Source organism: Oncorhynchus clarkii, chromosome 17 (assembly GCF_045791955.1).
Source record: "Oncorhynchus clarkii lewisi isolate Uvic-CL-2024 chromosome 17, UVic_Ocla_1.0, whole genome shotgun sequence".
In the NCBI taxonomy this organism is placed as follows: domain Eukaryota; kingdom Metazoa; phylum Chordata; class Actinopteri; order Salmoniformes; family Salmonidae; genus Oncorhynchus; species Oncorhynchus clarkii.
Window position 1 is genome coordinate 38,748,727 of NC_092163.1, and position 17,171 is coordinate 38,765,897.

The 17,171-nt window shown below is 41.8% G+C and overlaps 1 protein-coding gene across 3 annotated transcripts in view; it reads right to left on the reverse strand.

Moving 5' to 3' along the window:
• LOC139370785 (voltage-dependent calcium channel subunit alpha-2/delta-2-like) overlaps window positions 1-17,171 on the reverse strand; it is an 86,381-nt gene that overhangs the window by 31,315 nt on the left and 37,895 nt on the right. For 2 of the 3 annotated variants that reach the window (XM_071110546.1, XM_071110548.1), the window contains 7 exons: window positions 15,063-15,179; window positions 12,908-12,967; window positions 4,610-4,654; window positions 4,299-4,437; window positions 1,410-1,541; window positions 211-268; window positions 69-119 (listed from right to left, as the gene is read on the reverse strand). In XM_071110546.1, the coding sequence (XP_070966647.1) occupies window positions 69-119; window positions 211-268; window positions 1,410-1,541; window positions 4,299-4,437; window positions 4,610-4,654; window positions 12,908-12,967; window positions 15,063-15,179 (602 nt within the window). The remainder of the gene's footprint in view (window positions 1-68; window positions 120-210; window positions 269-1,409; window positions 1,542-4,298; window positions 4,438-4,609; window positions 4,655-12,907; window positions 12,968-15,062; window positions 15,180-17,171) is intronic. The other variant, XM_071110547.1, reaches the window with a different exon arrangement.

A 17,171-nucleotide genomic window follows, 5' to 3' on the forward strand; every position in this document is an offset into this window, starting at 1 on the left:
CACTCTCTTATAATGTAACCAGTCATTTTGGTACTGAAGTTATTGGAACTTTAAATTAGAAAACTCACACATCAACGAGTATGATCATGTCTTTGGGGGATGAAGCCCCTTGGATGTACCTTATGAAAAAGAATGAAGAATTCTCAAAATGAACTCTTCAGCCATAATCAAAATCATTTATTAAAAGAGAACAGAATAGGTAACACATACCATGGCCTTCTCCTCACATCATAAAGGTCGATCTTATCAGGGGCCCTCCACGGTGTGGCTACAGATAAGGCAATAAAAACATATAGAATAGTAACTTTCAGTTTTTATTTTCCCCTACCAGTATGCTACCAGACGATAATATTTGATATATATAAGACAATGGAGCAAATATTGTATTTACATTTCATAGGTTTTCTGGTATTACTTTCCTTTGAGTTTTTGTAACCTACAAGTAAGCCCTCTTTGAGGAAGTAGATGCTTAAAGGACCAGTGCAAAAACCTGACTTTCCTGTGTTTTATATATATTTCCACACCATGAGGTTGGAATAACACTGTGAAATTGTGAATATTATGAGAACGCGTAAGAGCTGTTTGCAGTAAATTAGTTAGTAGACCAAGAGAGTTCCAAACCTCTCTGCCAGTAACAGCTAGTTTTCACCTCCCCACTCAGACCCCTCCCAGACAGTCCTAGCAAAACTAGCTTGAGAAATTGTTCTTTGCCAAAAATCTATTTTAGTTTATTTTTTACAATTTTAATTGAAACAAATCACAGTAAGGTACTTCATTGTTGCCTAGAAATGATAGATAAATCACAGGTTTATAGCTAGAAACTCAGTGAGTGCATCCCAAATGGTACCCTATTCCCAAAATACTGTAGTGCAGTACTAGGGGCCCTGGTAAAAAATAGTGGACAATAAAGGGAATAGGGTGCCCTGGTTAAAAATAAGGCTGACATTTGGGACGCAGAAATATGAGACAGATTGGGGTTATTATGGAACACTTCAATTGTGCAGACTTGCTGACATTAAGCTTAGTTTCACAACCCAGCATATTTCCAACCATTCATATAACCATTCACATTTAAGTAAACTCGTATTGCTTTACAGTATATTGCATTGTTGTAAAGGAAAGGACCAAAGACATCCTATAATTCTAATAAGGACATCCTGTATTCCTGTAATAAGAGTATCCTGTATTCCTGTAATAAGGGAATCCTGCACTCCTGTAATAAGCCCGGGATAAAACCCGGGTCTGTAGTGATGCCTCAAGCACTGCGATGCAGTGCCTTAGACGACTGCGCCACTCGGGAGGCCCTATGTATTCCTGTAATAAGGGCATCCTGTATTCCTGTAATAAGGGCATCCTGTATTCCTGTAATGAGGGCGTCCTGTATGTCCTGTAATAAGAACATCATGTACCTGGGTAGTAGCGAGTGACCCCAGTGGCGCTACCAAATGCCTGCCAGAGTAGTGAAGGATCCTCTTGACTGTTCTCCATAAACACCTTCTCCAGCGCCTGGGTCCAGTTCAGCTCATTTAGAATCACTGGGGCTGAAGGGAAAGACCAGGTAGAAGACGGATTGGTCTCACTTACAGTGCCTATAGAACGTTTACACCCCCTTGAACTTTTTCACATTTTGTTGCTTTACAAAGTGAGATTAAACTGGATTTAATTGCAATTTTTGTCAACGATCTCCACAAAATAAAATAAATGAAAAATAAAACACTAATATACCTTGATTAGATAAGTATTCACCTCCTGAGTCAATACATGTTAGAATCACCTTTGGCAGCGATTACAGCTGAGTCTTCTTGGGTAAGTCTCAAAAGAGCTTTGCCCACTGTATTGTGCAATATTTGCCCATTAATCTGTTGGAGACTATTTGACTTGAGCTCGTTTTAGTTGCATAATGAGTCCGTTTATGATTTCATAATCCCATTATCAGTAGTAATAACTTGTTATTGGTTAGGATGTTGGAGCTGGAGAGTGTTATTGCAGCAACAAAGGGAAGTCCAGAAAGTATTTTAATGTCCAGATACACTAAATGACCAAAAGTATGTGGACACCTGCTCGTCGAACATCTCATTCCAAAATCATGGGCATTAAATATGGAGTTGGTCCCCCCTTTGTTGTTATAACAGCCTCAACTCTTCTGGGAAGGTTTTCCACTAGATGTTGGAATATTGCAGCGGGGACTGCAGCTTCCATTCAGCCACAAGAGCACCAGTAAGGCCGGCACTGATGTTGGGCGTTTAGGCCTGGCTCGCAGTCTGCGTTCCAATTCATCGATGGGGTTGAGGTTAGGGCTATGTGCAGGCCAGCCAACTTCTTCCACACCAATCTCGACAAACCATTTCTGTATGGGCCTCGGTTTGTGCACGGGGGCATTGTCATGTTGAAACAGGAAAGGGCCTTCCCCCAAACTGTTGCCACAAAGTTGGAAGGACAGAATCGTCTAGAATGTCATTGTATGCTGTAGCGTTAAGATTTTCCTTCGCTGGAACTAAGGGACCTAGCCCAAACCATGAAAAATAGCCCCAGATTCCTCCTCTACCAAACTTTACAGTTGGCACTATGCATTGGGGCAGGTAGCGTTCTCCTGGTATCCGCCAAACTCAGATTTGTCCGTCGGACTGCCACATGGTGAAGCATGATCCATCACTCCAGAGAACGCGTTTCCACTGCTCCGGAGTCCAATGGCAGCGAGCTTTACACCACTCCAGCCAACGCTTGGCATTGCACATGGTGATCTTAGGCTTGTGTTTTTTTATGTGCTACGCGCTTCAGGACTCGGTGGTGCCATTCTGTGAGCTTGTCTGGCCTACCACTTCGCATCCACTTCACAAAAACAGCAGTTACAGTTGACCGGGGTAGCTATACCAGCACATACATTTGACAAACTGACTTGTTGGTGCCACGTTCAAAGTCACTGAGATCTTCAGTGAGGCCATTCTACTGCCAATGTTTGTCTATGGAGATTGCATGGCTGTATGCTCGATTTAATATGCCTGTCAGCAATGGGTGTGGCTGAAATAGCCGAAACCACTCATTTGGGGTGGGGTGTCTAGGGGGTGTCCAGGGGTGTCCATGTACTTTGTATATATATTGTAGGTCATTGTCCTCCTGAAAGGTGAATTCCTCTTTTAGTGTCTGGTGTAAAGTGGACTGAAGCAGGTTTTCCTAGGATTTTGCTTGTGCTTAGCTCCATCCCTTTTCTTTTCATTCTGAAAAAGCCCTCAGTCTTTGCCGATGTCAAGCATACCTATACCATGATGCAACTACACCATGCTTGATGTGTGTGGGTGGTTTAATACATCATCCACAGCATAATTATTAACTTGACCATGCTTAAAGATATATTCAATGTCTGATTTATTATTGGTACCCATCTACCAATCACTGCCCTTTTCATTATGAGGCTTCGAAAAGCTCCTGGGTCTTTGTATTTAAATCTGTGATTGAAAAGTTTTAGTTCTGAACTAATTTAGACTTGCCTAAACAAACGGGGTGAATACTTATGTAACGACTATATTTTTGTTATTTAATTTGTATTAATTTGTAAAAATGAGTAGAATATTTTTTGACTTTGACATTATGGAGTATTTTGTGAAGATCAATGATGAAAAAATACAACTAAATATAATTCATTCGCACTTTTTAAAGCAAGAAAATGTGAAAAAAGTTAAATGGGGTGAAGACATTTTATAGGCTCTGTACCTGTGAAGGAGCATGGTGTGGCGGTAGTGTTGCAGTCTCCTAAGTGCATAATCCCACCTCTACCGCCACAACATTTCTGTTCTCCAGTGCTTGACATGGGCAGGAGCTCCCCAGAGAGGAGTACAAGCACCTCAAATGTTGTGCTACTTGAGCTCTTGTTCCTCTTATAGAATATTAGCTCAAAAGTATTGTGGAGCTCCTGCACCTAAATATAAACAGTACTGGCACCCAAAATTGAGTACCGGTACCTATTGAGTCCAAGTCAAGCACTGCTGTTCTCACCTTTTCTAACTTGAAAACATTATACTTTCCACCTGTCTAAATTAAGATCGAAAAACACTCTAGCCCTTTACACACACAAAGCATTTGGTATGGAGTTTCTCTGCACCAAAAACATTATCACAAGCATAATTGAGGAGACAAACTATGCCAAAATATGAGTTGTTTCACAACCATTGTGTCAAATGTGTTGTACATCAGTTGTACTACCCAAGTGTGTACAGGGCCATAGTCTCAACTGAGCAGCAAATGACTGCTAAATAACATAATAACAAGATATTCACTGTCCATTGCACTAATGCGAAACTCACCTCCTTTGTAGATGTCTGTGGGGATCTGAACGGCTGTGAAGGAGTAGTTGACCTTATTTTTGAAGTTAGGGTCATACACAAACTCCACCTGTAGTGGAGGGCTCACTGTTTCCCCATCACCATCTTGCAGGGAGTACTGCTAACACACGTACACACGTAGATACATACACACACACGCACACACACACACACACACACGCACACACACACACACACAATATTACTACCACTTCATTCTTCAACAGATTTCAAAAGCTTTATCAACAAATGAGAGAGGATGTGTAGAAATTAGCTTTTCACTATCTACTCACATAGTCTAGCTCTGCCTTGGAATCGTAATACGTCATGTTCCACTCCTGGTAAAAATCCAAACAAAACAGACATATAACATGGGTGATGACAAGTTGGCCTAGAGTTGCAAGGCTAACTGTAATTTATCATAGATATGGAATCGTAAGTAATTTTGGTAATTAACAGGTAATCTATGGTAATCTATGGTAACTTTGGTAATTTATAAAAATGTATTCATTTATAGTAGTCATTTTTTGTATGTGTCCATATTGACCTTGAGTTTCTAGTGGATAGACCATATAGTTCAAGTGAAAATAGCCTAATTAATGAAAAAAAAGCATCTAGTCATCAATGGCATTATTTTCAATGAACCAAGCAACTCTTCCAACTATTGACTTTTTTCACAACTGCCACCATTTTGACGCCAAAACATTTAAAACAAAGACATATTGAGATAGTAAAATAAATAAAAGTATGTCAAAAAATATATATGATATTTAATGCTGAAAACCTCACAAACACCAACGGTATTCACTAAGTTAATGGTTTATATTTAGGATAATGTTTTACAGCTTTGTCATTTTATTTTATTTGGCCTATACTATATATTTTACATGTGATAAGGCCATACAGAGGACCAGAAATAATTACAGACACCTGTGATTATCTGGAATATCTAAAAAGGCCCCTAGATGTAATCTGATAAAATGAAATAAAAACTTGAAAGTTACCAAACTTCTGGTAAACTTGTAAAGTTTCCAGTAATATACCATCCCTGGGCAACCCTAAGTTTGTCACAATCTTATAATAGGGTAACCAGAGTTAACGACCATACTCCCTCAACAAGTATAAAATAAATTGGAAATACTCATCTGAAACAAACTGTCCTGCTGTCATGAAGGAACACCACAAACTACACCCCTGTATTTCATACAATACAACAGTGTGGTAAAACCCACTGAATCATCCAACCAAACTCCTTTTTTTGGTGCATAAGGATGGGAAGAGTTGTTACTTGTGAGCTCTGCTGGTTCATACACAGAGAGCGAGCCAGTGGTGGTGAGGCTCACAGAGGGAGTCACTGCTGCTGGGAGGGCTGGGGTGGGGTGGGGTGGTGTGGCGGGGGAGGGAGGGAGGGAGGGAGGGAGGGAGGGAGGGAGGGAGGGAGGGAGGATGGGGGATGAGTCCACAGGCCCTGTCCTACCTCAATGAGCTAATGGACCAAACCATGTGGAAAAGTGGAATGTCAATGTGTGTAGGACTCAGCAGTGCTCCCCCCTCAGCAGTGCTCCATCCCTGAGCTCCGTCCTCTGCCTCTGGTGATCTCAGAACATCCTGGCTGTAATAATGACTGACTGTGCGCAAGGATGGATGATTGATGATGCAGTGTGGCATGGGATGAGCGCAATCTAATCTTTGCAAATCTGTGTAGATTACTAGGAAATAGTACTATTGGACTCCAGCGGCTGTAGTGGTGGTAAACAGACATGGTGGTAAACCTTTGAGTTTCATGGTTAATAAGGGGCCTGGAATCTGATGAGAAGAAGAAGAGGGAGAATACATGGGACTTATAAAGTGCTTATCAAGGACCCAAAGTCACTTTACAATTGTAGAAACAAAACAAAAAAAAAACAGATATCCAAAGAAAACAATGACAAACTAAAAAGCAGGGAGAAAAATCATGAAACAAAGAGAAGGGGGGGGGTAGAGCTCAAGGAAGGGTAAGAGTGTGATGTGTCAGTGTATGAGTGAACCAGCAGGTGTTGTGTGTGTGGGGGTGTTCTTGGTTTTACTGTCCTTGTGGGGACCAGAAGTCCTCACAAGGATAGTAAAACCAGGAAAATTCGGACAAGTGGGAACATTTCGCCGGTCACCACATTAAAAGGCTATTTTAGACTTAGGGGTTAGGTTTAGGGTTACAATTAGGGATAGATTTAAGGTTAGGGGTTAGGGTTAGGTTCAGGGTTAAGGGTTTGGGGTTAAGGTTAGGTTAAAGGTTAAGGAATCAATTGTTTATTCCCCACAAGGATAGTGATGGACTCAGAGTCAGAGGGAGTTCCAGGGCCTGGTTACAGTACCTTAGGTAATAATTTGCATAGAGCACCTCAAATATTTCTTTAGGTAAGGGAATACTTAAGGGCGTTTACGGTATTTTGAAGGCATGTATGACAAAAATAGTATTTACAATGGAGACAGCTTAATTCACTGACTAAAGGTCTCGTCACAGAGATCGCATTTGTTCTGTGAGATAATATAACAAAATATAACTGTTATAATGAAGACAGGACACTCAATTGCTTCAGAAGATAATAAACCACGTTTCTTGAAGTTACTTTTTTCTCAACTTGTTTCAATTACTTTCTAGCATGTCAAACTAGTTTACAAAATACCTAGCAAGCTAACTTTTCCATGGATTATGCTCCTTACATAAAAAAAAAAACAAAGCTCATTTCCTGCAATTCTACATATTTTCCAAAGGCTTTGGCCCATGAACAGGAAGGCCACCAAAAATTCAGAACAACAGGCCCTCCGATTTGACACACTGAACTTTGTCTGAGAAGTAGTTGGTGAAAAAGGCGAGGCTGTCATTTGAGAAACCAAGGCTGTTGAGTCTGCCAATAAGAATGCGGTGATTGGCATAGTCGAAAGCCTTGGCCAGGTTGATGAATACGGCTGCACAGTATTGTCTTTTATCGATGGCGGTTATGATATTGTTTAGGACCTTGAGCGTGGCTACGGTGCACCCATGACCAGTTCGGAAACCAGATTGCAAATTTCTGTTTGAAAAAGCTAGCCTTTGTTTTCCTAACTGCCTGTGTATATTGGTTCCTAACTTCCCCGAAAAGTTGCATATCGCAGGGGCTATTCGATGCTAATGCAGTACGCCACAGTATGTTTTTGCGCTGGTCAAGGGCAGTCAGGTCTGGAGAGAACCAAGGGCTATATCTGTTCCTGGTTCTACATTTTTTTAATGGGGCATGTTTATTTAAGGAAAGCACTGTTAAAGAATAACCAGGCATCCTCTACTGACAGAATGAGGTCAATATCCTTCCAGGATGCCCGGGCCAGGTCAATTAGAAATTGCTGAAATGTTTTAGGGAGCGTTTGACAGTGATGAGGGGTGGTCGTTTGACCGCAGACCCATTACGGACGCAGGCAATGAGGCAGTGATCGCTGAGATCCTGGTTGAAGACAGCAGAGGTGTGTTTAGAGGGCATATTGGTCAGGATGATATCTAAGAGGGTGCCCATGTTTACGGATTTGGGGTTGTACCTGGTAGGTTTCATGATAATTTGGGTGAGATTGAGGGCATCTAGCTTAGATTGTAGGATGGCCGGGGTGTCAAGAATATCCCAGTTGAGGTCACCTAACAGTACAAACTCTGAAGATAAATGACGGGCAATTAATTAACGTATAGTGTCCAGGGCACAGCTGGGGGCTGACGGGGGGGCTGTAACAAGCGGAAACAGTGAGACTTTTGGTCATTGGTAAACTTCAGACGGGCCTGGACATGCGCTGGCTTGAGCAGGGGGACCTTGCGTGCGCTGCAGGATTTTAATCCATGACGGCGTAGTGTTACTAATGGTTTTCTTTGAGACTGTGGTCCCAGCTCTCTTCAGGTCATTGATCAAGTCCTGCCGTGTAGTTCTGGGCTGAACCCTCACCTCCCTCATGATCATTGATGCCCCACGAGGTGAGATCTTGCATGGAGCCCCAGACCGAGGGTGATTGACCGTCATCTTGAACTTCTTACATTTTCTAATAATTGCGCCAACAGTTGTTGCCTTCTCACCAAGCTGCTTGCCTATTGTCCTGTAGCCCATCCCAGCCTTGTGCAGGTCTACAATTTTATCCCTGATGTCCTTACACAGCTCCTTGGTCTTGGCCATTGTGGAGAGGTTGGAGTCTGTTTGATTGAGTGTGTGGACAGGTGTCTTTTATACAGGTAACGAGTTCAAACAGGTGCAGTTAATACAGGTAATGAGTGGAGAACAGGAGGGCTTCTTAAAGAAAAACTAACAGGTCTTTGAGAGCCGGAATTCTTACTGGTTGGTAGGTGATCAAATACTTATGTCATGCAATAAATGCAAATGAATTACTTAAAATTCATACAATGTGATTTTCTGCATTTTTGTTTTAGATTCTGTCTCTCACAGTTGAAGTGTACCTATGATAAAAATTACAGACCTCTACATGCTTTGTAAGTAGGAAAACCTGCAAAATCGGCAGTGTATCAAATACTTGTTCTCCCCACTGTACAAGGGTATGGTAGGATGTGAGTACAGTGGAGGTAAACCTATGCGTTGCGTAATGATGAGAGAGGTTTCATCTTTGGAGGCATCAATTAACGTAGTTGAGGTCTCCGCATGTGTGTGGGGTGGGACGAAAGAGCTATCTAAGGTATTTTGAGAGGGGCTGAGTGCTCTACAGTGAAATAAAACAAAAACTAGCCAAGACAGCAGTAGACAAGGCATATTGACATTAGACAGAGGCATAAAGCAATCACAGGTGTTGATCAGGAGAGCTAAGACAACAATGGGTAAATGGCAATGAATGGGCAGAGCGTGTCAGTTAGGTACATGCAGGACCTGAGTTTGAGGTTGGGGCCGACAGGTAAACAAAATGAGGTGCCGTGTTATTGAAACAGTCCAGGGGGCATCAGCTATGTAGCCGATTGATCATAGGGTCAAAAGAGCAGCAATAGGTAAGTCAGGGTGCTGTTCGGTAGTCACTACTACGGGGAAGCAGGGGACACAGTGTTCAGAAAAGCTAGCGGGCCGGGGCTATTAGATGGTTCTGCGGCGATATCGTAACAGAATAGCCTGTTGAGACCACATTGGGCGATCACGTCGGCAGTCCAGTCGTGATGGATCGGCGGGGCTCCTTGTCGACAATAAAGGTGGCTTTGGAAGAATGCGGAGTCGCCAGTTTGCCATGCATGGCACACACGCTGCAACTGACTGTGAACAAAGGTGTGTTGTCCCAACGCAGCAAATCTGACATTGGCAACAAGTAGGAATATAGTGGGTCATTTTAAACACTCGCAGCTAGCATACAACCACCTGCAAGCAATACAGGAGCAGCTTTACATAATGGAGAGCCTGCTGGAAAAAAAACGAGTGCTTGGCGTGCAACAATCAGTACAAACCAGTGGACTCTCATTGAAAACATGAACACACTCCTAGCTCCATTCGAACAACTGACTCGAGAAATAATCTCATCAACTGCGTCTGCAGCAGACGTGAAACCCTCTGTCATGTAATTTAAACACCTGCTCAACAAAACTGCCAACAGGCCGTGGGGTTAAAACTTGAAAAACTATTCTACTAGAGGCTGTGAACAAGCGATTTGGTGGCATTCTCTCTAAGCCTCTTTACTGTGTCGCCACCATGCTCGATGCTAGGTACAAGGACCGCTACTTCGATGCAGACAAGAAACAGGGTTTACGTGAAATGTTACAGACACAGCTGGACAAGACGGAAACGGACACAGTGACAGTGCGCACTGAGGAGGAGGACCCACGACAGAAGAGGCCATTGACAGACAGAGCTGAAACTTTACTGCTTGACATGTATGATAAAATCCTGGTTGAGAATGAAATGACAACAAATGAACAATGAAACAGCACAGCAAGTAAGTTAAATAAATAGGTTATGATTATGTTTTACTGCTATTGGGGACATAAGTAAATGCCAACAAAATAACTTTTAGTCAGTTTATGTGTTTCAACTATTTAACTGTACTAGAATGCTTAAAAGGCCACTAAAATGTTTAATATCTGTTATTGGTATTGGGTTTTCTTTGGCAAGGAAAATATCGGTATTGGCCAAAAATGTCATATCAGTGCATACCAGTCGGATGTATTCAGGATTCTTTTTGAAGTTGAATACACACAACATTTTACCACTTGGTTGGAAGATACTTTGATATTATTTGGGCATGGAATTTAGAGTATTCTAACGTGGGAACATTGCATTACATTTTTATTTTATGCTCATATTAACAGTTGGTGGCAGTGGCTAGCTATAGGATGGACTGCAGTCTCTCCTTGTCCACAAGAAACAAACATTAACTATCCCTTTAAAATAGGACCGTAGAAAATCCTGACTACAGGTAGCTCTCCAAGACGGTTAGCCACCCCAAATCTATGTTTCCCAAATCCTGTGGGTTTGAATATGTTCATGTGACATTTGATTCTACAAATTATCCCACTCTGAAGAAAAATCGAATTAATCACTTTTCAGGTGGTTGAGGCTGATTTGCAAAACCTTGCCATCATCTTACTCTGCATAGGCAAGCTCTTTTGCCTTTATGCCTACCATTTTTGCTTAGCAGCAAAACAGGTTATTTGAGGAAAGTGGCATTTCAGTATAGCTTAGCCAATTTCTTTGCAGTATTACTTTGGTGCCTTGTTGGCAACAGGATTCATGTTTTGTAATATTTGTATTCTGTACAGGCTTCCTTCTTTTCACTCTGTCAATTTGGTTAGTATTGTAGAGTAAGTACAATGTTGTTTTCTCCAATCACAGCCATTACACTCTAACTGTTTTAAAGTGACCATTGGCCTCTCTGGCCTTTTCCACCATAATTTGCAAATAAATTCATTAAAAATCCTACAATGTGATTTTCTGGATTTTCTTTCTCTCATTTTGTCTGTCATAGTTGAAGTGTACCTATGATGAAAATTACAGGCCTCTCTCATCTTTTTAAGTGGGAGAACTTGCACAAAACTTTTTTGCCCCACTGTATAGGTGTGTTGAGGTGTGTTGACTTTAGGGCTGACCCCATTTAGATTTTTTTTAGTCGAGCAGTTGCAAATATACAGTGCATTTGGAAATTATTCAGACCCCTTTTTCCACCCCTTTTTCCACATTTTGTTACGTTACAGCCTTTTTCTAAAATGTATTCAATATTTTTTACCTTCATCAATCTACACACAATACCCCATAATGACAAAGCAAAAACAGTTTTTAGAAATTTTTGCAAATGTAAAGCAAATTTAAAACTGAAATTTCAAATTTAAATAAGTATTCAGACCCTTTGTTGAAGGACCTTTGGCAGCGATTACAGCCTCTAGTCTTCTTGGGTGTGACGCTACAAGCTTGGCACACCTGAAATTGGGGAGTTTCTCCCAATCCTCTCAAACTCTGTCAGGTTTGATGGGGAGCGTTGCTGCACAGCTATTTTCAGATCTCTCCAGAGATGTTTGATCGGGTTCAAGTCAGGTTTCTGGCTGGGCTACTCAAGGACAGTTAGAGACTTGTCCCGAAGTCATTCCTGCAATGTCTTGGCTATGTGCTTAGGGTGGTTGTCCTGTTGGAAGGTGAATCTTCACCCCAGTCTGAGATCCTGAGCGCTCTGGAGCAGGTTTTCATCAAGGATCTCTCTGTACTTTGCTCTGTTCATCTTTGAAAAACACCCAAAAGACATTATGCTGCCACCACCATGCTTCACCGTAGGGACGGTGCCAGGTTTCCTCCAGACGTGATGCTTGGTATTCAGGCCAAAGAGTTTAATCTTGGTTTCATCAGACCAGAGAATCTTGTTCCTCATGGTCTGAGAGTCTTTAGGTGCCTTTTGGCAAACTTCAAGCAGGCTGTCATGTGCCTTTTACTGAAGAGTGGCTTCCGTCTGACCACTCTACCATTAAGACCTCGGGTTCTTGGTCACCTCCCTGACCAAGGCCCTTCTTCCCCAATTGCTCAGTTTGGCCCGGCGGCCAGCTCTAGGAAGAGTCTTGGTGGTTCCAAACTTCTTCCATTTAAGAATGATGAAGGCCACTGTGTTCTTGGGGACCTGGAATGCTGCATAAATGTTTTGGTACCCTTCCCTAGATCTGTGCTGCGACACAATCCTGTCTCGGAGCTCTACTGGCAATTCCTTCCACCTCATGGCTTGGTTTTTGCTCTGATATGTACTTGTCAACTGTGAGACCTTATATAGATAGGTGTATGCCTTTCCAAATCATGTCCAATCAATTGAATTTACCACAGGTGGACTCCAATCAAGTTGTAGAAAGAAAGTATTATCAATGGAAAAAGGATGCACCTGTGCTCAATTTCGAAAATCATAGCAAAGGGTCTGAAAGGTTATGTAAGGTCAAGGTGAATTAAGATGTTTAGGGCACAAGTACCAGCAGTGGTGAGGAGGTCATTGATGACTTTGAGGAGTACATGATGATGTTTGTGTGAACATTTACTGTTGATCTAATCATTACATCAATAGGGGATGTGCTTAGTATCATGACCCCCTGCTGAATCTCTTATACATTACAAATGCAGACAGTCTGCTGGTAGAGTGTGTTACAGTAGTGTTACCTTGACGCTGTCGTGCCAGGGATGGTCTCGCTGGACACGTTCTGCTTCACTGGCCAGCCTCTGCAAGTTCAAAAGTTCAGGTTAGAGAACAGAGAAAACAAAGGTCCTGCCCTTTATATTGAATAGGCCTAGTTGAATGGGAGGGATATTTAAAAAATGATATTCACATTATTTATTTATGTCCACTGCCAAAAGTGTCCATCCCTGGTACACAACGGGATTCAATTAGCTGTTAGCGTCTATTGCTAGGGCCTTTGCTAGAAACGGTCAAATCCTGACCTGCCTACGTAATGAACCAAAGCGTCTGTCGCTATGCTGGTTGCTAGCTCTATTTAATCTCAGCGCTCGCGGAGGACAGAGGACATGGGCGGTTCTGGGTCTATTTCACCTCATAAGCCCATTTCTAAAGTAGCCTAAATGGTCTGACTTCATAGAAATGTAATGGGTTTAGAAGACTATAAGAGCTGAGTGTTCGTCTTTCTGTGTAAACCACATAACCACCTGATAATCTTACCTGTAGAAAAAAAGTGAAAGTTATATTGAAAAACTATGGTCCCTCTATTACTATAATGGCTCCATTTACAAGAAATGGGTATAGCAATAGGAGAGCTAGACAGCCCTCCTCACCTGAATTTCACTTTCTATTGTGCAGGTATAAATAGGTGCTGTGGCAATCCTTTTTTTCACAACTATATCAGAATCTCAGCCTCAGGAGGAACTAGTACCAGCAAGGTAGGTCTATTCACATTTGTTTTATACATATTTAATTGTATCTTTTATAAACAAGTTATTCTGCTGATAGGAAAAATTGGTAAAGGACCTGATTGAAATGCATTACAATTTTCACATTGCAAAAGGAAAAATCTAAACTGCTATACTGCAATGTTTGTAGAAGCTGTCTATAATTTGTGCAAAAAGGAAATGTAACTTTGGTTTCTATTGTTCCTATACATCTTCTACATTATGGGGCAGTTTCCTGGACATATATTAAAACTATAAATTAATTATACAATAACAAATGTTTACTGTAACACAAATTGAATTGTAACTGGTTAAAAATGCATTCCACCTGTCTTTGCATTCACAAACACCAGCTGGTTTCGGGCGCATTTTTTTCCCTAAATATACTGAACAAAAATATAAATGCAACATGTAAAGTGTTGGTCCCATGTTTCATGAGCTGAAATAAAAGATCACAGAAATGTTCCATATGCACAAAAAGCTTTTCTCTCAAATTTTGTGCACAAATTTGTTTACATTCCTGTTAGTGAGCATTTGTCCTTTGCCAAGATAATCCATCCACCTGACAGGTGCGGCATGTCAAAAAGCTGATTAAACAGCATGATCATGACACAGGTGCACCTTGTGCTGGGGACAACAAAATGCCATATATGGCATTGTGTTGTGTGACAAACTTCCCATTTTAGTGGCATTTTGTTGCGTGCAATTGGCATGCTGACTGCAGGAATATCCACCACCAGAGCTGTTGCCAGAGAATTGAATGTTCATTTCTCTACCATAAGTCGCCTCCAACGTCATTTTAGAGAATTTGGCAGTACAACCAACCGGCCTCACAACCAGGTGTGAGGCCGACCAGGTGTAACCATACCAGCCCAGGACCTCCACATCCGGTTTCCTCACCTGCGGGATCGTCTGAGTCTGAGACCAGCCACCCGGACAGCTGATGAAACTGAGGAGTATTTCTGTCTAACAAAGCACTTTTGTGTGGAAAAACTAATTTTGATTGGCTGGGCCTGGCTCCCCAGTGGGTGGGCCTGGCTCAAGTGGGTGCAACCCTGCCCAGTCATGTAAAATCCATAGATTAGTGCCTAATTTATTTCAAGTGACTGATTTCCTTAAGAACTGTTTCTCAGTAAAATCTTTGAAATTGATGCATTTATATTTTTGTTCAGTATAGATTAAAAATGTATTGGAAACAGGTTATCAAGTCATTGCGTTCCCAATACGAATATATTGCATATGAAATGTGTTCATTTCGTGTGAAATTTCCAGTAGGGAATCTTGGATTAAGAAGCATTTTCAATGGAGATTGAACTTGCTTTTTAGCCCAGGGCCGAGCTAAATCTGTCTGTCAAACTGCCACTAAATGTTATGTTTATTTGTGAAATAAATAGAAGTCAAATTGCTGACTTACATCAAGTGCTTTGCGTTTCTTGGCCAGTAGCTTCTCGATGTCTGATGCTACCTTCTCCACCATCTCATAAGGAGAATTCTTTACCAGGCTGAACTGCCTTCTTTTCTCATTGTAGATCTGCAAAAAGAGTAAAAAAACAGACATCATTTTGAGTGCAGTTAAAGGACAGCTCCACATATGTTGTACATGTACTGATTGTATTACTGCATTTAACATCATTTGCAACAGTTTCTGATCCTTGAGTTGACAGCAACAAGGAGGCTCCCAGCACATCCAGACCATATATCTGTTTGTATGTGGCGCTTAGCAGTCCATATACTTTGCTTAGCAGTCTGCAAAGTATATGGACACCTACTCGTCAAACATTTAATTCCAAAATCGTGGGCATTAATATGGCGTACCCCTTTGCTGTTATAACAGTCTCCACTCTTCAGGGAAGGTTTTCCACAAAATGTTGGAGCATGACTGCGGGGACTTGCTTCCATTCAGCTACAAGAGCATTAGAGAGGTCGGGCACTGATGTTGGGCGATTAGGCCTGGCTTGCAGTTGGCGTTCACATTCATCCCAAAGGTGTTGATGTGGTTGAGGTCAGGGCTTTCTGCAGGCAAGTCAAGTTCTTCTACACCGATCTCGATAACCCATTTCTGTATGGACCTCGCTTTGTGCATGGGGGCATTATCATGCTAAAACAGGAAAGGGCCTTCCTCAAACTGTTGCCACAAAGCTGGAAGCACAGAATCGTCTAAAATGTCATTTTATGCTGTAGCGTTAAGATTTCCCTTCACAAGAACCAAGGGGCTTAGCTCAAACCATGAAACAGCCCCAGACACCAAACTTTAGAGTTGGCACTATGCATTAGCGTTTTCCTAGCATCCGCCAAACCCAGATTCGTCCTTCGGACTGAAGATGGTGATGCGTGATTGATCACTCCAGAGAACGTGTTTCCACTGCTCCAGCCGACGCTTGGCATTGCACATGGTGATCTTAGGCTTGTGCGTGGCTGCTCAGCCATGGAAAACCATTTCATGAAGGTCCCGACGAACAGTTTTTGTGCTGATGTTGCTTCCAGAGGCCGTTTGGAACTCGGTAGTGAGTGCAACCGAGGACAGATGATTTTTACACGCTTCAGCACTCGTGGTCCCGTTCTGTCAACTTGTGTGGCCTACCACTTTGCGCAGAGTCGTTGTTGCTCCTAGACATTTCCACTTCCCAATAACAGCACTTACAGTTTCCCAGGGCAGCTCTAGCAGTGCAGATATGTTACGAACTGACTTGTTGGAAAAGAGGAACCCTATGATGGTGCCACGTTGAAAGTCACTGATCTCTTCAGTATTGGCCATTCTACTGCCAATGTTTTACTTATGGAGATTGCATGGCTGTGTGCTCAATTTTATACACCTGTCACCAACAGGTATGGCTGAATCCACTAATTTGAAGGGATGCCCACAGACATCTGGCCATGTAGTGTAGCCACTAGGGCCATGACGATACCAATATCACAATATTCATTAGTAACGTGGCAAGGAAACAAAACGTAAAGTGGAATAAACTTCTTTAGGAAAACAGCCCTAATGTTGGAAACAAACATCATTATGTTGCCATCCAGAGTCACATGTATTTATTTTTCAAGGTATAGCACACAATATCTTACATACAGCAGGTATTTAAAGAACCAAAGAGTTTGGTCTGCTTCGTATTTTCATTTTTGCCATGGAAAAAATATTGTAATACTGGTATCCACCCAGCCCTAATAGCTGCAGTGCAGACATGACATACTATTCAACCCAAATAGTATTTTTATGTTCCAGGGTTGAGTTAAAAGGTCCAATGCAGCCGTTTTTATCTCACAGTCAAATCATTTCTGGCTAACAATTAAGTACCTTTCTGTGATAGTTTTTAACCATTTTAATTGAGAACAAACACAGCTTCTTAGCAAAGAGCAATTTCTCAAGCAAAAATGTGGATAGGACTGTCGGAGTGGTCTGAGTGGGGAGGTGAAATCTATCTGTTATTGGCAGAGAGGTAACAGAGGTTTGGAACGCTCTTTCTTATTGGTCTACTAACTAATTTACCGCCTGGGGATGTCACCAGGGAGGCCAACAATCCAT